The sequence below is a fragment of the Pelobates fuscus genome, chromosome 7 (genome assembly GCF_036172605.1).
Source record: "Pelobates fuscus isolate aPelFus1 chromosome 7, aPelFus1.pri, whole genome shotgun sequence".
Taxonomy (NCBI): Eukaryota; Metazoa; Chordata; class Amphibia; order Anura; family Pelobatidae; genus Pelobates; species Pelobates fuscus.
In genome coordinates, this window is record NC_086323.1 from 45,404,817 (window position 1) to 45,426,842 (window position 22,026).

The 22,026-nt window shown below is 41.5% G+C and overlaps 1 protein-coding gene across 2 annotated transcripts in view; it reads left to right on the forward strand.

Annotated features, from left to right (window-relative positions):
* FGGY (FGGY carbohydrate kinase domain containing) overlaps positions 1–22,026 on the forward strand; it is a 291,415-nt gene that overhangs the window by 234,690 nt on the left and 34,699 nt on the right. For both annotated transcript variants that reach the window (XM_063428025.1, XM_063428026.1), the window contains 3 exons: positions 5,519–5,593; positions 12,368–12,488; positions 21,474–21,568. In XM_063428025.1, the coding sequence (XP_063284095.1) occupies positions 5,519–5,593; positions 12,368–12,488; positions 21,474–21,568 (291 nt within the window). The remainder of the gene's footprint in view (positions 1–5,518; positions 5,594–12,367; positions 12,489–21,473; positions 21,569–22,026) is intronic.

Consider the following 22,026-nt stretch of genomic DNA (forward strand, 5'->3'; position numbering starts at 1 on the left):
TTTTTATGACCATTTTACAAACATAGTACCGCCCACAGGGTTTTGAAGTACAACCAATCAATACGCACAATACACTTAGACACTCCCACACAAAATCCTCCCCTCTGCCTACTATAACTTTAAAAATATACATTCAATCTTTATAAATTACATATTATTATTCAGCACACTTTAATTATAAACATAGTCAAAATTCAGCCAATTCCATCCAGGGGTTAAAAAGTTAGCTGGAAGTCCTTTTATGACCGACTGCATGCAAATTTTCATGCCCAAAACTGTTCCAGAGATTGAGGCTGTGCGGCCGGTCTATTTCCCATGTTAAAGTCAGTTCAAACAGACGAACGACAACCATTCGAATTGTCGAATGAACTGTCGAATGGTCGAATGAAGTGTCGAATGAAGTGTCGAATGAAGTGTCGAATGAAGTGTCGAATGAAGTGTCGAATGAACTGTCAAATGTATTAGTTCCAGGGAAGGTAAAACTTCAGCGGTGTTCGTGCCATTCTGTAGCCGATTTTAGTTCCATGAGTTTGATGGCACACACCGCTGACTGCATTCGAATGAATCAAAATGGCCGCCGCCACGTGTTCGGTTTTCTAATGGCGGCCTCTTCGACTACTTCGGCACTTCGGCTGCATCCGAAGTGCCATGCCAAAACTGCTGGTCCTTTCCCAACGTACTTAAAGGGCCAGAAACAGCACAATAAAATACAATATGCCCAAATACTGTATTTAAAGGGCCAGATCTTCCAGGGACCATAATCACATGGCAAGAGGCTGGCAATCAGTCTTCTCCAATGCCCAGTGGCGAGGTCTGTTTCGCCACATAGACTATGTTCAATTTTCGGCCATTTAGGAGTTAAATCACTTTGTTTATGCAGCCCTAGTCACCCCTCCCTGCATGGGACTTGAACAGCCTTCCTAAACACTTCCTGTAAAGAGTCATCTAATGTTTACACTTCCTTCATTGCAAATTATGTTTAATTTAGAATTGCTTATCTCCTGCTCTGTTAATAGCTTGCTGTATGTGATTAAAGTTCAATAAGAGAGCAGGAGATAAAAAACATTTTTAAGTAAGTTACTTAGAGATGTCGCGAACATAAAAATTTCCGTTCGCGAATGGCGAACGCGAATTTCCGCAATTGTTCACGAACGGGCAAACCGCCATAGACTTAAATAGGCCGGCGAATTTTAAAACCCACAGGGACACTTTCTGGCCACAATAGTGATGGAAAAGTTGTTTCAAGGGGACTGACACCTGGACTGTGGCATGCCGGAGGGGGATCCATGGCAAAACTCCCATGGAAAATTACATAGTTGATGCAGAGTCTGGTTTTAATCCATAAAGGGCATAAATCACCTAACATTCCTAAATTGTTTGGAATAACGTGCTTTAAAACATCAGGTATGATGTTGTATCGATCAGGTAGTGTAAGGGTTACGCCCGCTTCACAGTGACAGACCAAACTTCCCGATTAACGCACCGCAAACAACCGCAAACAGTCCATTTGCACAACCGCAAACTCCCCATTTGCACAAGGTTGGATACCAAGCTAGCCATGTCCCGTTCCTTGTCCTCACTGATGTCATTGAAGGTCTCTTCCTCCACCCAGCCACGTACAACACCAAGGGTCCCGGAAAGGTAACAACAAGCCCCCTGGGACGCCTGCTGTGTTTGGTCTTCCACCTCCTCAAAGCCACCTTCCTCCTCTGACTCCTCTTCTTCAGTCTCCTCTCTCTGCATTGCCTCTCTCTGCATTATTATAAGGTGTGTTAAGTAGTACTATTCCTATCAGTTAAATCCCTGTTACGTCCCCTATCAGGGGACGTGTATATAGCATCGATTTTAGCAACCGGGAGATGGAAAAAGATGCTTGGTCGGTCCTCCTACTTCAAATTTGGGGCACTGCGCGTGCAATCTAATGTGCCACCAGATAGGAGTGGTGTGTTAAGTAGTACAATTCTTATCAGTTTAATCCCTGTTACTTCCCCCTCATCAGGCCTTTTTTAGTCGAATGTATCGCCCACTGTCAGTCCCTTCGGGATCCATCGCTCATTCATCTTAATAAAGGTGAGGTAATCTAGACTCTTTTGACCTAGGCGACTTCTCTTCTCAGTGACAATACCTCCTGCTGCACTGAAGGTCCTTTCTGACAGGACACTTGAAGCGGGGCAGGCCAGAGGTTCTATCGCAAATTGGGATATCTCAGGCCACAGGTCAAGCCTGCACACCCAGTAGTCAAGGGGTTCATCGCTCCTCAGAGTGTCGATATCTGCAGTTAAGGCAAGGTAGTCTGCTACCTTTTGGTCGAGTCGTTCTCTGAGGGTGGCGATGCGTAGGACTTAAAAAGCTCCGCATGTCCTCCATCAACAACACGTCTGTAAAGCGTCCTGTCCTTGCCGACGTGGTCGTGGGAGGAGGAGGATTACTTTCACCTCTTCCACTGTTAGATTTCGGTTGTGCTGTGACATCACCCTTATACGCTGTGTAAAGCATACTTTTAATTTATTTTGGAACTGCTGCATCCTTTCCGACTTGCGGTAATTCGGTAACATTTCAGGCACTTTCTGCTTATACCGGGGGTCTAGTAGCATGGACACCCAGTACAGGTCGTTCTCCTTCAGCCTTTTTATATGAGGGTCCCTCAACAGGCACGACAGCATGAAAGACCCCATTTGCACAAGGTTGGATGCCAAGCTACTCATTTCCCGTTCCTCGTCCTCAGTGATCTCACTGAAGGTATGTTCTTCCCCCCAGCCACATACAACACCATGGGTACCAGATAGGTGACAACGAGCACCCTGGGATGCCTGTTGTGGTTGGTCTTCCTCCTCCTCCTCAAAGCCACATTCCTCCTCTGACTCCTCTTCCTCACAATCCTCTTCCAGCGTTGCCGCAGGTCCAGCAAGCGATGCTGATAAGGCTGTTTCTGGTGGTGATGGTGACCACAACTCTTCCTCTTCCTCTTCACGCTCATCCACGGCCTGATCCAGCACTCTTCGCAGGGCACGCTCCAGGAAGAAAACAAATGGTATGATGTCGCTGATTGTGCCTTCGGTGCGACTGACTAGGTTTGTCACCTCCTCAAAAGGACGCATGAGCGTACAGGCATTGCGCATGAGCGCCAGTAACGTGGCAAAAAAAATTCCCAGCTCCGCAGAGGCTGTCCTAGCACCCCGGTCATACAAATAGTCGTTAATGGCTTTTTCTTGTTGGAGCAGGCAGTCGAACATTATGAGTGTTGAATTCCAATGTGTCGGGCTGTCGCAAATCAAGCGCCTCACTGGCATGTTGTTTCGCCGCTGGATATCTGAAACACATGTGAAACACATGGCCATGTAGGAACGCCTGAAATGGCCACACACCTTCCTGCCCTGCTTCAGGATGTCCTGTAAGCCTGGGTACTTATGCACAAAGCGTTGTACGATCAGATTACACACATGTGTCAACTTGCCCAAATTCAATGCCGCCAACAAATTTCTGCCGTTGTCACAAACCACTTTGCCGATCTCCAGTTGGTGCGGAGTCAGCCACTGATCCACCTGTGCGTTCAGGGCGGACAGGAGTGCTGGTCCGGTGTGACTCTCTGCTTTCAGGCAAGTCAACCCCAAGACGGCGTGACACTGCCGTATCCGGGATGTGGAATAGTACCTGGGGAGCTGGGGGGGTGCCGTTGATGTGGAGCAAGACGCAGCAGCAGAAGAGGACTCAGCCGAGGAGGTTATGGAAGAGGATGGAGTAGGAGGAGTAGAGGAGGTGGCAGCAGGCCTGCCTGCAAGTCGTGGCGGTGTCACCAACTCCTCTGCAGAGCCACGCATTCCATGCTTGGCAGCCATCAGCAGGTTTACCCAATGCGCAGTGTAGGTGATATACCTGCCCTGACCATGCTTTGCAGACCAGGTATCAGTGGTCAGATGGACCCTTGCCCCAACACTGTGTGCCAGACATGCCATTACTTCCTTTTGCACAATCGAGTACAGGTTGGGGATTGTAATTGTGCTCACTTAGGAGATGATTGTGGCGGTATAGTTACATAGTTACACAGTTACATAGCTGAAAAGAGACTTGCGTCCATCAAGTTCAGCCTTCCTCACATTTGTTTTTTTGCTGTTGATCCAAAAGAAGGCATAAAAAAACAATTTGAAGCATAATTTTGCAACAAGCTAGGAAAAAAAATTCCTTCTTGACCCCAGAAGGGCAGTCAGATTTATCCTTGGATCAAGCAGTTATTACCCTACATTGAAAAATGATATCCTTGAATATTCTGTTTTTGCAAGTATGCATCTAGTAGCTGTTTGATCATCTGCATGGACTTTGATTAAACCACTTCTTCAGGCAGGTATAACCTTGGTCTTTATACTGATCGGTCGTTAAAGTTTTGGGGATTTAGTCTGTCAAGGCTACATATCCAGCTCTGGACATAGAAAAATATATTAAATACAAATTTTGATCAATATATCGGCTGGTTAGAGCATTGTTAGCGTCACTGCCTTAGAACTGGAAAATCCAAGTTTTAATGCACTAAGTGTCCTTAGGCAAGACAACTAATGATACATATCTGCCTATCTCAAATCCTCGTAGATTGTAAGCTCTCTTGAGAAAGGCCTTCTTTATATCCCCTTTCCATAATTATTAAGCACTGCAAAATATGTTGGCACTATACATTATAATATTAATTAAATTTTATAAGCTTAATATATGTTAAGCTTTGAGCATCCTCTTCCCTTATATTTCTGCTGTTCCCCTTTTTGTATTTCTTTAAAGGTTGTACACATCCAGTATAGTCATATTACAAATTGGCACATGTAATGCAGAGCTACACTACAATGTCTATATGCTGGTGTACTCTGACCGTATACTCTCCCCATGCGGTAAACCACATGCTGCTGCAGCCCTCGACAATTTTGTTGAGTTTGAATCGGAGTTCAAACCCTGAGCAGGTTATTGTGAATTCACAGTTGCTGAATTTAGAAGCATTTGCAAACCAAAACATGAATTATCCATTACATTAGTAAAAAACAGAGCTGGAGAAACAGATTGATTGTCTGAGATAGATGTAACCCTGCTTCTGGCTATGTCTGAGAGTGCCAGGTGCTGTCTAGAAAGTCCATTAGTGCAACATGTCTAGACTAGCGTGGTATGTACCTAAACACAGTTACCCATAGACTATACAGCTCTGCTGAATTTAGGGAACCATATTAAAGGCCAGAGTGGAGTCAAACGACAAATAAATTCACATGTACTTTAAATTGCTGCTTGACTTGTCAACATGTAAAGATTGCACCTTTAATTACAAAGCTAGAATTGTTCCCTAGGTCAGCGAGGGCTAATATTGGCACTGCATAGGATTATAAACTGCATTTCCAATGAAATGTTACCAGTTCTTTACGGCCATCCAGTAATGGTTCTGACGCACACAGCAGAGAATCGGTCAGTATACAGAATCACTGGCCATGTACAGTAGGTTTTATTTAATTAAAAACATACTAATCTGCTTTGATTTATGTATTTTCTACAGATTGTAGGATTAGGGCTATCTAATGGACTCAATGATCTGGCTATACTCTATTTGGCCACGGTACAGAGCATTGCGGTAAGCCAAACTTGTCCTATCATGTTATCATTATCACAGATTAAACTATGCTATCTACTAAGTCATGCTGAATTAAAAGAGTTTTGTTTTGTTTTTTAATTTGTGTTGTGAAGTTATGTCATACAATCACACCGATGCGTATACTCAAACAGGAGCACCAGTCCCAAATAAGGAACAAGTCCTCAGCTCATGTCCAGCCATGAGAGCTTAGTTGGTCTCCATTAAAGTATCTATTGGCAGTTTGGTCAGTGTAGACGGTGTCATAAAAAAAAAAAGGAAAGTTCCGCCAACATTACCTCCAGGCAGTCTGTCTGCCAACAAAGTGTCTCGATTTAATAAGCTTTCTAAATGATTTAATGCTTTTAGAAAACTTTCTGTCATGGCTACTATATGACCAAACACGCAAAACTATGATAACACAAACAACGTATACCGAGCCTTAGAATGACCGGACTTAACATAAAAGAGAATGGTCAAAATAACAAGCCTTGGTCGGGGATACAGAATAAGACAATACAAATATACTAGCCAAAGGTCAGGATACCAGAAGTAGGGAAAGTCAAAGTCAAAAACCAGAAAATATTACCAAAAATGCGCTCTCTGATAACCAACAAGGAGAAACCACGACAGGGCACTGATAGAAGGCATTACAGGGCTTAAATATGCCTCTTAGTGCTGTGATTGGTCAGTACATGGCCTTTGACCCCAAAACGTGTGTGTACGTCGACATTGTGACATCACACGCACGCCGGCACCATCTTTAATGTGAGCAGTGTGTCCTTTATCAGTAAGAACTGGACCGCAGAGGCCGGCGTCCCTTAGAACGCCACACCAGCCAGGACCTGTCTTCTGGGAGGATCAGGCAGCACGCCGCCGCAATCCAGGTGAGTTTAACTTTCCCTTTTCGGCGCGAGCACCCCGCTCATGTGCGGCCGTGCCAATCAGGGACTTACTTTTGTCTGAAGTATCGGTGCGACTGCACTGATCAGGCACGGTTGCGTCGATACAAACCCCCTGTGTCGTGACACTTTCCAAATGATTTATTTGACAAACTCCCCATTTAAGTCTATGGGAAGTTTTGTAGATAATTCACTTGGAAACATTCCTAACAGTATTGAATCATTTATAAAGTTTATTAAATTGATGCCAAAGTGTCTCAAAAGATAGGGGCCAGAACCCATGGCTGGTCCAGGGTCTGTCAACAAAAACGTCCACAACATTAGCCATTAACACCTACAAAATGTACTATACCAATTAACACCCAAATCACCCACAACAACATACATAAAAAAGGCGGAGCTCAATGCAGCAAATATTCTGAAAAATAAAACAATGCAGCAAAATAGTGTAACACAGTATATGAAAATTTCAATATAAGAATGGAGTAATATTACTCACAAGCCTAGAGTCATACCGTCATATGACTCAGGTGGTATACGCCTCTGGACCATTTAAGGTTGTCCAAACCCCTTCTATATAAGGTGCTTTCTTTAAAGTGCTGTAATTTCTCCTTCCAAGTGCTTTGGGTTCTTCCTTTCACTTTTTGGCCGGTTTCAAATGATAAATACACCAGGTCCAGGGTAGTGAATCCAATAAAATGCTTTATTCATTAAAAAATCAAAAAGTATAAAACAAATATGTTTTTGCCAGATATGTACCTGGATAGACTAAATAGTCAATGTCAATTGTCCAAAACGCGTTTCGCCTTGTTAAAAGGCTTCCTCAGTTGGCTGTTCCGTCTCTCCCTCTCTCCTTCTGTTTTTAAATCGCCCGCTTCAAATTGTTGGTCCTTGTGCTTCCGTTTCCGGTTTTCCGTTGCGTGGAACGCACGTGCGTTCCACTGTGCATCCTCACGTCTTTAGCCATTACTTCGGTGGAATGCAACCTGCGTCGTGTTTCCGCTTCCGGTTTTGTGGTCTGTGGAACGCACGTGCGTTCCAGCTTGCGTTACCACGATCTTATTAGTCATAGTCACTAGGCATCGATACATACATATACAATACATATAAATAGTGCAATCTTTCACATCAGAACTGGACTTATTGTTTTAATGTATTCAATTCCAGAGTTACTCTTATGATACTACTGTATTTCTATATTGATATATCTTTCAAGAGTAGCTTCATATGGATTTCTAATGTTTTGGTAGTATTTACATCCATGTATGCTTAGTATTATAATCATAAATATATTTATAAAAGGAAACTGTTTAAAATGATCTTGTAAATAAAAGGCAGTGCTGATATATGATCTAAAAAACACACTAATAAAATGAAATAATAATTCAAAACCAGTTTTTAAAAAAATTTGAGATGTACCATATTAGTTCATAAAGTGACATAATTCAAAATCATTATTTAGCCCATGTGGGGTCATAGTGTTAAAATTGTAAATGAATTTCATCTCTTCCCTTCCAATTTTTTTAATATAGTCGCCACCTCTCCAATCCTTCTTCACTGTTTTGATTGCCATAAAAATTAGTCCTTCAGGGTTAAGGTTGTGGACTTTTTTTAAATGGTTTGAGACGCTATGCGTCTCTATTCCCTTTCTTATATTTCTTATATGTTCTGCCACTCTTGTATTTAGATTGCGGATTGTTCGGCCTACATATAAAAGGTTGCATGGGCATTTTAAAACGTATATTACTCCCTTTGAATGGCAGGTTAAATGGTCTTTTATTTGAAACTTTTGATTTATGATGGGTTCCACATCTATTATGTGACGCTTTTTGCTTTTGGTGTTTCTGCATGCCAGGCACTGCCCACATCCATAAAAACCATTACTCATATTAAAAAAGGTTTTATTGGATAGTGTTATGTCTTTGTTACAACTTTGCACCAGCGTGTTTTTTAAATTCTTTGCCCCTCTATATATTATTTTAGGTTTGTCCGGTAAAATGTTTTTAAGGACAGGATCATCTTTCAAAATGTGCCAATGTCTATTTAAAATCCTATTTATTTTCCTATTATTTCCATTAAAGCTGCATATAAATGGAGTGTTATGGCCACCCCATTTCGGGTTCTTCTTTCTATCTTTATAAATTAAAGTGCTTTCTCGTGGGATCCTAAGGACCTCTTCTAAAGCTACTTGAAGTTTTGTTTCCTCGTACCCCTTTTGTAAAAATTGGTTCTTAATTTTGTTCGCTTGTGTTATATAATCATGGTCTTCTGTGCAATTGCGTCTAATTCGCAAGAATTGGCCTTTTGGGGCATTCATTAGCCAAGGTGCATGGTGGCAGCTTTCCTTACTAATGTACCCGTTGGCATCAACCTCTTTGAAGTGGTTTTTTGTTACAATCCGTGAGTCCATTATGTTAATTTCTAAATCTAAGAAGTTAATTTTATTCATGCTGATCTCTGCGGTTAAAACAATGTTCCATTCATTGGTGTTCAAATGTGTGATAAAATTATTCAAATCCATATTGGTACCTGTCCAGATAAAAAATATATCATCTATAAAACGGCGATAGCACACCAAGTTCGCCCCCCATGGGTGCCCTTGATATACAAATTGTTCCTCCCAATACGCCATAAACAAGTTGGCGTAACTTGGGGCGAACTTGGTGCCCATCGCCGTTCCCCTAATCTGTAGGTAAAAGGTCTCGTTGAACCAAAAAAAATTATTGGTTAAAATTAAATGGATGCCTTCTAAAATGAATAAAATTTGTTCTTCTTTAAAATAATTTTTCTTTAAAAAATATTGCACTGCTAGAAGCAGTTTTATTCATTTTAGAAGGCATCCATTTAATTTTAACCAATAATTTTTTTTGGTTCAACGAGACCTTTTACCTACAGATTAGGGGAACGGCGATGGGCACCAAGTTCGCCCCAAGTTACGCCAACTTGTTTATGGCGTATTGGGAGGAACAATTTGTATATCAAGGGCACCCATGGGGGGCGAACTTGGTGTGCTATCGCCGTTTTATAGATGATATATTTTTTATCTGGACAGGTACCAATATGGATTTGAATAATTTTATCACACATTTGAACACCAATGAATGGAACATTGTTTTAACCGCAGAGATCAGCATGAATAAAATTAACTTCTTAGATTTAGAAATTAACATAATGGACTCACGGATTGTAACAAAAAACCACTTCAAAGAGGTTGATGCCAACGGGTACATTAGTAAGGAAAGCTGCCACCATGCACCTTGGTTAATGAATGCCCCAAAAGGCCAATTCTTGCGAATTAGACGCAATTGCACAGAAGACCATGATTATATAACACAAGCGAACAAAATTAAGAACCAATTTTTACAAAAGGGGTACAGGGAAACAAAACTTCAAGTAGCTTTAGAAGAGGTCCTTAGGATCCCACGAGAAAGCACTTTAATTTATAAAGATAGAAAGAAGAACCCGAAATGGGGTGGCCATAACACTCCATTTATATGCAGCTTTAATGGAAATAATAGGAAAATAAATAGGATTTTAAATAGACATTGGCACATTTTGAAAGATGATCCTGTCCTTAAAAACATTTTACCGGACAAACCTAAAATAATATATAGAGGGGCAAAGAATTTAAAAAACACGCTGGTGCAAAGTTGTAACAAAGACATAACACTATCCAATAAAACCTTTTTTAATATGAGTAATGGTTTTTATGGATGTGGGCAGTGCCTGGCATGCAGAAACACCAAAAGCAAAAAGCGTCACATAATAGATGTGGAACCCATCATAAATCAAAAGTTTCAAATAAAAGACCATTTAACCTGCCATTCAAAGGGAGTAATATACGTTTTAAAATGCCCATGCAACCTTTTATATGTAGGCCGAACAATCCGCAATCTAAATACAAGAGTGGCAGAACATATAAGAAATATAAGAAAGGGAATAGAGACGCATAGCGTCTCAAACCATTTTAAAAAAGTCCACAACCTTAACCCTGAAGGACTAATTTTTATGGCAATCAAAACAGTGAAGAAGGATTGGAGAGGTGGCGACTATATTAAAAAAATTGGAAGGGAAGAGATGAAATTAATTTACAATTTTAACACTATGACCCCACATGGGCTAAATAATGATTTTGAATTATGTCACTTTATGAACTAATATGGTACATCTCAAATTTTTTTAAAAACTGGTTTTGAATTATTATTTCATTTTATTAGTGTGTTTTTTAGATCATATATCAGCACTGCCTTTTATTTACAAGATCATTTTAAACAGTTTCCTTTTATAAATATATTTATGATTATAATACTAAGCATACATGGATGTAAATACTACCAAAACATTAGAAATCCATATGAAGCTACTCTTAAAAGATATATCAATATAGAAATACAGTAGTATCATAAGAGTAATTCTGGAATTGAATACATTAAAACAATAAGTCCAGTTCTGATGTGAAAGATTGCACTATTTATATGTATTGTATATGTATGTATCGATGCCTAGTGACTATGACTAATAAGATCGTGGTAACGCAAGCTGGAACGCACGTGCGTTCCACAGACCACAAAACCGGAAGCGGAAAAACGACGCAAGTTGCGTTCCACCGAAGTAATGGCTAAAGACGTGAGGATGCACAGTGGAACGCACGTGCGTTCCACGCAACGGAAAACCGGAAACGGAAGCACAAGGACCAACAATTTGAAGCGAGCGATTTAAAAACAGAAGGAGAGAGGGAGAGACGGAACAGCCAACTGAGGAAGCCTTTTAACAAGGCGAAACGCGTTTTGGACAATTGACATTGACTATTTAGTCTATCCAGGTACATATCTGGCAAAAACATATTTGTTTTATACTTTTTGATTTTTTTAATGAATAAAGCATTTTATTGGATTCACTACCCTGGACCTGGTGTATTTATCATTTGAAACCGGCCAAAAAGTGAAAGGAAGAACCCAAAGCACTTGGAAGGAGAAATTACAGCACTTTAAAGAAAGCACCTTATATAGAAGGGGTTTGGACAACCTTAAATGGTCCAGAGGCGTATACCACCTGAGTCATATGACGGTATGACTCTAGGCTTGTGAGTAATATTACTCCATTCTTATATTGAAATTTTCATATACTGTGTTACACTATTTTGCTGCATTGTTTTATTTTTCAGAATATTTGCTGCATTGAGCTCCGCCTCTTTTATGTATGTATACTATGTATTTTTAAGTGGTGTAGGGGATACCACTTTTTAGGTGTTTTAGCATTAGTCCCTAATCACCCCCACATTGTGCACTCATTCTATTGTATTGCACCCACAACAACAGCCAACAACAAAACACATCCAACAACATCTAAAAAAAGACCAATACCAACAAGAGCCATCAACAGTAGAAAAAGGCACCAACAACCTCAACATTCATCAAAACCAGCAAAAACACTGACACTGACAAAATCGGCAAATTCACCCACATAAGCCACAAACAAAACAATACCCACACCATCCACAATGCCTACAACAAACACCTTCTACACCACCACTACTTAACCACTACTATTATTATTATTTCCAGGAGGAATTTGTTTTTTTGTAGGTGTAATTGCTGTCAGAATATTCCATCCTGGATGTAGCATGTATGCTCCATTTCATTTTATTGTGCTGGTGTTACTATTCCTTTAAATTCACAATTAGACATTGTAAGTTAACACGTGTTTTCTTTCCAGTGTTTCCAATTGATAAAACATTCAATTGTGGTTTTCCATCTACAACTCCAAAATACTGTAAATTAAGAAAAATTTTTGCCCTGAAACCGATCTACCATGAATCGCTGACTGTGTTATTCTCTCATGGTTCTTCGTTTTATCATCCTGTTTGTTTTACTAGTTGGGAACAAGGCATATTTTGGAATGCATGCAGGCTGCAGGGCACCGGATCAGCACTATGTTTTTGTGTGGTGGACTGAGCAAGAACCCCTTGTTTGTGCAGATGCACGCAGATATCACGGGTAAGCTAAATGTTATAAAGAGGCAAAGCTTCTTTATGCATACTTACATCACTTGGTTCATTGTTGCTATTCCTTTATAATGTAATAAAACTTTTAGTATTGGTCTCAAAATATTGGCTGTGCAAGTTTTCCATTTGTTTCTTGATGGGACTGTTAAACATTTGTCTGGAACCAAAATCCTAGGATTATTTTACCAATTTACCAAGCTGGTAATGGTTTATAAAATACATGAAACACATTGGTATGTAAGAGGCCAATCTGTTTGGCTAATATTATTCTGCTTCCTAAAATGTTTTCATGCTGCCAGACTGTGATTAGTTATGGGTGTGTAGTGTACGCAGTGGGGGAACCAACAGGGTCTCAATGGTTGCGACTATGACACAGAGCTGATGTTCTACCTGTCAGGGACCAAGGAAACAGGGATGGCTGTAGAGGTCTAGCACTAACATTTGGGGAATTAGACATTCTTCTGGAGTTCCAGCTCACAAGGGTTGGTAAGCAATCACAGGCCAGCAGGAAGAACAAAAACTCTCCTTGATAGACCTTGTGTTCCTTTACGACAGGTGGGTGCAGATCACAATGGTCCATGGACAGTTCAAAGTAAATTCAAAGAGAATTTCACATTTAAGGCTGACGTAGCCAAAATGGAAGCAGAGCATAGAATACACTTTGAATTCTCTATTTAGTGAATAACTCTGTAAATAGCTCAGAGTGCTGCCGCCCTGATGGACAGGGTTCCTGCTATATCCCCATGGGACCATCTGAAATTATAACTGCCTCCTACCCACAGTTAAGCATGGGTAGGAGGGTTTTTTATATTTATATATATATTTACTATTAACAATGTATTTATTTTAATTTATTTATTTTCTAATGGGAAAAAAAAATGTTGGGGGTACTAAGCATGTCCTTTCCTGAAATCACCACCACTGAGGTTTACAATACGTTTATTAACAGAAATTGTCTATGGTGCTATTCTTTGCCAGAAGAATAGTTGCATCAAAATCATCCTGTTTGGTTGGCAGTAGTGGAACCATTGATTTTTTTTATTTTTTTGTGCATCAGGGCCATGTGATTTATAGTTAAACCCCTGAGGGTATGTGTATTGTGTAGATTTCATAGTGATTAAGGGAACCAGTTAATTAGTCAGAAGAGCTCTCCGAAAAGAAGTACGTCTGAATGTGTTCTGCTTGGTTATAAGGAGGTCTGGGGGACCCCATACATTTACTACTCACCTCAAACAAATTAAGTGAGGGGATAGAAAGAAGTCCACTGCTTACTTTTTATGTTAAAACTAGCCAATTACTATTTAATAATGATTTGTCTTTCTGTTGCTGAAATTGCACCCAAATTACTTTTAGTAATTGTCAGGATTTAAATTTTTTTATTACAATTTAGCTTGAATTTCCCAGATTTGTAGAGATTTTTAGCTCAGTAAAGTATTAAGGGAAATTAATGTTATGAAAGAAACACACCTGCAATTTAAAAAAACACAAACAGCGTAGTTTTCCGTATTACTGGGAATGATACTGTAATACCTTTCAGGAATGCTGTGTGTGGGCAACTGTTCTTATCAGTGCTTCATCATTTTTATCTCCAGAGCTTGAATCAGAAACTTCATTGAATCTCTTCCTCCCTCCAATGGTATTCATGTGGGAATTTGGAAACAATTCTGTTGGCTGGGATACCTAGATAAAACATTCAACTGTTATGGTTTAACTCGTAACTCTAAATGAGTAACACAAATAAATATTCTGATTTACAGTACTACGGTTTTCTATTCTTATTTTCTGTTCTTTTTTTTTTTTTTTACTTGCTTGAGTTTTTGAGATTTGGCTGGAAATGTTCCTAAACTTTTTCCTATTAAAGTTTAACTTACTTACATGTGCAAAAATGAATAAGAACCAGCAAGTTTCAACTCAGGTTTCCCATCACAAATGTTCCCAACTTAAGCCTCAAGACAAATCAACAGTCCGTAATTTAGGCAGGTCCCAGTTCCGGTCCTGTGGAAATATGGATAAAACATGCCTTGTTGGTGTGCCTTCAAGACTGATGGTTCAATTTAATATTTTTGAATAAGCTTTGCAAACCTAAGGTTTGAACTGGTACTGCAAATGCTATGACCTATTCCCTAATTGACTAGTGGTATTATCACACAAGCTTTGACACCATGATTAAAATTGTTGTGACTTCTAAACAAAACAAGACAACAGGGGATTATCAACTACATGAAATTAAAGGGGCAGTCTAAATATCATAACCATACAGCATATTAAAGTGCTTATGGTGCCGGCAGGCTACTTGTTCCTCCTTCAGTTCTGTGTTAAACCATATTTTGAGGGTTTTGACACAAACTAAGGTTCCCTAGGTGACCGCGATTTGGCACCTTGCTTGTTGTATACCTAGTGCCAAAGTGTAGCTTCCACATCTATTGTACATATAAATATATTATCGAAACTAGTCTTTTTACCTTTAGGTCTCATCAGCATGGCATTGGTTCTGGTGTAGGACTTGAAGTCTTTCGGCCAGCATATAGCTAACCATTAAAAATGTTGTGTTGAGAGTAAAACATAATACTCCCACTGCTGATTGACGCAAATCAAGATGTACTGTTGCACATCATATATCTCATGTTAGACCTTGAACGCAGCATTTCCAAGACATGGTTCTCCTAGACCAAAAACAATACCTTGCTGACAAAAACCAAAGGTTGGTACTGTAAAGTGAATTTTGGTAATTGGACCTTTTGGAAAACAGCCCATGCTTTGTGTATAAAACAGTGTTTCATTGCTAAGGGAGCCCGCATTAATGCAGGGTGAGGTCTGAAACATGATGCCTGCCTGTGTTTATTTGCATGTTGAGCTGGGAATATTGGGAGAATTTTGGAATCATGCAATTTCTTGGAATTGCTGTCCCAAAGGTCTGGCTTGAGATAAGTGAAAGATGCACAATTGTAATGAAGCAATTGAAGGGTCAATATGTCCTGTGTGTTCTGTAATATAATGAAACATATATTGGCACAGAGAAAGCACAGTAGCTAATGTCCATCACCCCTAAAACGGTGTTGCGTTGCCTGTTACGGAATATTGCATGCAGGGCGGTGCATCTCCCTGGGGGGTCAATGTTACAGCGGATGCCCTTTCTCGTTCACAGTGGCCGGAATTCAGGGTTGTCGCTTCTGAGGCAGATGCAAAGGGGTTCCCGTGCCCGGCGAAGCTATGGTCCCTTGAGCTGACAGAGTGATGGAGTGGATCCGCAGGTCTGTATCGGAGTCCACCTGGTGTCGGTACGGCAGGGCTTGACAAATTTGCTTGGAATCTAGGAGCCAGCAAATAAATGTAAAATATGCAATTCTTAAAGCGACGCTATAGTCACCAGCACCACTACAGCCTAATGTATAGTACACAGCATAATGTAGTTGTTCTTGTGTCTATAACCTATCCCTGCACACTTTTCAATTCAAAATTGTGCCTTTTCAGGGAAAAGGCAGTATTTACATTGTTACTTAGTAAGGCTTCTAGTGACAGTCACTCAGACGGCCTCTAGAGTGCATCCTGGGTCAGTGCTGTTTAGCGTCTCCATGCTCTGTGTGGAACGTTCCTCATAGAAATGCACTGATTCAATTCATCTCAATAAGGAGATGCTGATTGGCTCAGCGTGGCGTTTTGCCACACATGTGCAATAGCCTCCCAATGCTTTTCTATTGGAAAACATTGGATTGGCTGAGATCATCAAGATTGATGATCACAGTCATGGAGGCAGGGCCAGCTGCGGCGAGACCAGCACAGTGTGGGGGAAAAAGGTGAGTAAAAACCCCTTTCCTTTGTGATTGGAGGGGTACTGATCACCTAAACACACACACTCACTAATTGACAAATGCATGCACTCACTGAAAGACACACACTCACACACACACACACGCTGACAGACACAGACACACACTGACAGACAGACCTACACTGACAGTCACACATACTCACAGACACACTCTCACAGACACACTTACTCAGACACACTCATTTACCGACACTCACTCACTGACACACTCACTCACTAAGATACACATTAATGTGACCACCCAGCCTCCCTACCTTTTGGGAGAGCTTGAGTGGTTCGGCTTTCCTTGTGGTCCAGTGGGGCTTCAGTCATCTCCCTGCTCTGCTCCATAGAATACTATTTAGTAATGCTGGGGCCGGAATGACGTCATATTCGGCTCCCAGCATCACTAGCCAGAGTGCGCGGGAGCAGGGAGGTTACAGCTGCCTAACGCACCTGCCCGTGCGCAAGCTCACCCACCCTCTCCCTCAGCTGGCTGTCCGACCGCACGCACGGCAATGCTCTCCCTCAGCAAGCCGACAGACTGCAGACCCATGCTCTTCCTGAGCAGCCCTGCGGTACGGTAAGGCGTGGAAGGAATGGTTGGCCTGTGAGCAGGTCCATGGGGTTTTCATTCTGTCCAGGCACGGCTTCAGGGTCTGCTGCATTTAGTATAGTACTGGGAAACGTCAGACTGCTCGCCGTCGTCCGTCTCGGCTAGACTTTCGGGCCTTAGCTTTTGGTTCAAGCTATCTAAGGTCCCAGACGTTACGAAAGATTTCCTAGTTCTGCAGGTGATGAAGGGCTGGCGTAGGGGCCCTAAGGTTCCTGGCTCCCGCAAGCCTGTTTCGGGGGCCTTGCTGTTGGGCATCTTTCACATTTTGCCATAAGTATGTTCGTCAGACTTTGAGGCGGCCTTGTTCAGGCTAGCATTCGCGTTTTTTGGGGCCTGAGGGTAGTTGGGGGAGTTGGTTAGCTTCAGTAAACGGGTCCCTGGGGGGGGCGTTGTGTGCCACGGGGGTGTGGTGCACGTTCTGCTGTGGTGGTCAAAAACAGATACTGGGGGGGGGAGGAGTGTAGCTAGTTTGGGTTTTTCGAAGATGGCTATTCGCAGGATGGGCAGGTGGGAATCAGGGAGGTTTCGATCCTACCTTCTCCCCTCCTGGCTGATTTTGTTCCCTGCTGTGTTTTCTCCTTTGGTTCCGAGAAGTGAGTGTGGGTGATCGGCCACTCTTATGTGTATTGGGCTCGACAGCGTGCAGGTGTTCGTCCGCGGGGGCTACTTCTTGGCCTGTCGCCGGCGGTAGCAGAAGTTTGGTGCTTCGGGTCCAGGGGTATGCTCTATGTTCACCTGCTTCCGGAACTGGTTCGGTTATCCCATTTACTCGGCATGCCAGATATCTTGGTGAATCATCTCTGGGGTAATCTGGGTTCGTTACCTGTTAGGGGGCTAGGGGACATGATGCAGAGGGATTTAGCACAGTTGATGGTCTTGTTCTCAGATGTCTGCCTGGTATGGTCAGAGGTAGCCTCGCGGAACTACTGGAGGTGCGCACGGGACCAGCGGACCATGAAGCACAATAGGGTTAAAGTTAATAAAAAGGTTGCCAGGTTTGCGTGGGAAGTTGAGGGTTTCATGGCTCGACACCGCATTTTTTAACAAAATGCAGCAATCTATTCAAGGAGTGACGGGGTCCACCTCACGGAGGTTGGGCTTGATCTTTTCAATCTGGCGTTTTCGAGGAGGCCATGTCGGTGTTGGTGGGGCAGCCCCACGGATTTTAGGGGTAAAATAGCGAGGGCTTGTGGCGGATGCAGGTCCTTGCCAATCAGGGTTGGACAAGCGGTCCAGTGGAAACGGTTTAAGGCTGATCCCTCCCCTAGCCTCGGGTTTAAGATATGGGTGAAGGACTTGCACACTGAGCCAAAGCCAGTGGTTAGTATGAATGGTATTGGTAGGCCAGTTGTGTTGTAAGGACGAGGGTGGGAGGCAAGCGCCCATGTTAATGTAGACGGTTGGCAAGGATCCAGTGATGAAAAGTTACTGTTATTAGATATATTATATTAATATGTTATGTTGATAATGTTTATTGTTTTAAATAAAGCTGTGGCCTGTTGCCTCCACTTACATCCCCTCTACCTTCAAACAAGTAACTGCGTACATTTCCCCTTAAAAGAAAAAAAAATACAAGGTTTGCAACCAGTGTATCAAGTCTTTTCATTTTATCGTTCACCATTATAAATATAAGCATAAAGGCATGAAAAGAGAGTTCTACAGCTCTGCTTTTTATCAGATTTCCTGATTGATAAACTCATTAATCTGCAAAACATCAACAACCGGGTAAACAGAACCTATGGAGATAGACTGACCAAACTTACACGTATTTGTGGCAGATTTAATGCTTAGAATCACATTCAATTCATACTTCTGCTGTTTTATGCAATGTTCTAGTTATTACTTACACAGTCAAATGCGGCATCAGTAGATGGCTTGTGGGGGAGCAGAGCAGGAGCACACTGCCTCTGATATACTCACAGCCGCCCGCCTTGTGGGTCCATAAACTGCTTCCTCCAAAACAGGAGGAAGCGCTAGGGATGTCCATGCGGGCACTTTGGGATAGATAGAGCCAGGGCCAGCCTTGGCCTTTAGGCGGCCTGTGCGAAAAGTCATACACAGGCTTACTGTCACACACAGGCAGAGGGTAATGCACACACAGTTACAGTCATGCATAGGCACACAACCACACAGAGGCAGACAGTCACACACACAGTTACAGTCACACACACAGTTACAGTCACACACACATTTACAGTCACACATAGGTACACAGACACACACACACACACACACATTTACAGTCACACATAGGCACAAGCCACACACATATAGGAGAACAGTCACACACACACACACAGCCACACATACAGAGGGAGTCACACACACACACAGTTACAATCACTCGAAGGCACACAGCTACACAGCCACACACACACACAGAGGCAGACAGTCACATACACAGTTCTAGTAACACACTGGTACACAGCCACACACACAGAGGCAGACAGTCAGTCACACACACAGTTAGTCACACAGAGGCAGACAGTCAAACACAGAGGTCAGACAGTCACACATACAGAGGCAGACATTTACACACACACACACACACACAGTTACAGTCACATACAGGCAGACAGTCAAACACACAAAGACAGACAGTCACACACACACAGTTACAGCAACATATAGGCAGACAGTCTCACACACACACACACACAGTTACAGCCACGTACAGGCAGACAGTCAAACACAGAGGTCAGACAGACACACACACACACACACACACACACACAGAGGCAGACACAGTCACACACTGTTACAGTCACACACACACACACACACTTACCTCTGTCCATTATGGGCTGGAGTGGAGGCAGTGCAGCTCTTGGAGTCTGGATGTTGGGGAGGCAGTGACTCATTCCAGCTTCCCCCTTCCTGTGCAGCAGTTACCCCGACCGATGTCTTCTGGGCACCTTTAGCCCCACCTCCACCGTCATGTGGCCCCACCCCACCACAATATTTTTGTTTTTTTAATACTCCCAGGTGGAGAATTCATTATTCTCCACCAGGGATTATAAAAATAAAAAAAACACATTGCCCTTGATACAGTGCTTGAATTTGGGGGGGCACAGAATGATGTAGGGGGGGCTCTGCCCCCAACCCCCCTAGCGACGCCTCTGCCAGGCCGGTGTGGCTGTTTACCGGCCCTGACGTTATAGTTTCCCCACAGTCACCTGGTCCCAGCTACAACCGTGGTAGTTACTACACTGTTTACACAACATTGCTCTATGCTGTATTTGTAATCATTATTATTTTTCAATGACGGATTAAACTGTTACATTGTGTAGAAGTTCTTACATTGTGTTTATCAGTTGGAAAATACTACCATCGAAAGTTTTTGTTAAGAATTTTAGTATGTTTACATTTTACACCCAAATTTTAATAACCAGTGAATTAAACTTCTCATTGGCTTTGGTAATACCACATTAAGATTTCCGGTGAAATAGTTTAATGACTTGTCAGAGTGTTGGGAATTTAAGCTTGCATTTATTTTATTACATGTAGAATATAAACAAATACACTCATTAAAAAGCTTAAACCGGTAAACTTAATAAGGTCATATCTGTCTATACTGAAGTAATTACTATACAGAGATCTATATTATAGAAGATATGTAACCTAATCAAATCTTCACATTGGTGTCTGGACTGCCCTTTTGGGTTAGATGAGTCTGATAGACAGATGATCCTGGTTCTTTTTTGCAATGGCACAAGATGAGCTAAAAGCACTTGATATCTGAGCGGATCTTCAGCTGTTGTCCGTTCTCAGTACTCTCTTGCGCATAGTTGTGAAAAATTGTTTTCAGCTTTTTTTCCTTGTTTAATTCATTGCATCATTTGATAGATGTTAAAATATAGAAGATGTGAGAATGTGAGAAGGTGAGTGAACAATTATGTAGCAGATGTGACAGCAAAATGCAAGTAGATGGAATAAAGTAGAGTTTTGCACACATGTAAAAGTAACTCCTACAAAACTATTACACACGTAACAAAATAAATATACACAAAGCAAATCTCCTTCTACATCAATCGAGACAAAAATACTATTACTACTAATATTAATAGTGAAGGTAACAGATCATCTCTAAGTATTAGCAACTCAAAAATATCAAAGTAGACAGATCAACTCTAAGCATTATAATTTAAGAATATCAAAGGGAACAGATCAACTCAAAGCCCTGCAACTCAAAAATATCAAAGGGGACAGATCAACTCTAAGCCCTACAAATCAAAAATATCAAAGGGGACAGATAAACTCTAAGCCCACAACTAAAAAATATCAAAGGGGACAGATCAACTCTAAGGCTTACAACTCAAAAATATAAAAGCCAGTGTCAGGTTAACTCTAAGTCCTACAACTCAAAAATGTTGAAAGTGACAGATCGCTCTAAGCTCTGTATATGTGTATTGCTCCTTTCTTCCTTGCTATTTTTTGTGTAGTTGGATCACTAACTGTACATTTATACCTAATAGTTATTTCAAATAACCTAGTCTTTTTGTTAATGATCCAGCATATTTCTTCACTAATTGAGATGGGGTTCTGTCTTGTAGGCCTGCCAGTTGTCTTGTCCAAGGAAGTGGAGTCCGTGTTAGTAGGAGCCTCAATCCTCGGAGCCTGTGCCTCCGGCGATTTTCCATCAATCCAGGTACATAACACGTAGCCATCTGATTAAGGACGATAAAGATAATTATTTACTGTCAGAATAACCCAATGTCTGCAATATCTATAAAATCTGTTGAAAACTCAGTGTTCCAATTTTACTTCCCAGTAAAAAAAAACTCTTTCTTTTCATGTGGCTAATATGAATATCATTGAGTTGGGCATTGAGAGTGTGAATTAAAGAGGTCTATGTCTTCTTGAGATGGAAACCACTATATAAATAGATTATTGCAATTTGACTATTTTGAATAATATCTAAAATACAGTTTAAGTATATGGAATGTATTAATCGTGAATTAAAAATACAGGACATCAGAGGTAGCAGCATTGTTAATAGATTTGTAAAATATACCTATGATAATTTCCCTTTAAAACCAATAAATGCTGACTTATGGTCTAACTAAAGATTTGGAGCTTGAAAAAGACCTCATTGAGGTCGAAACG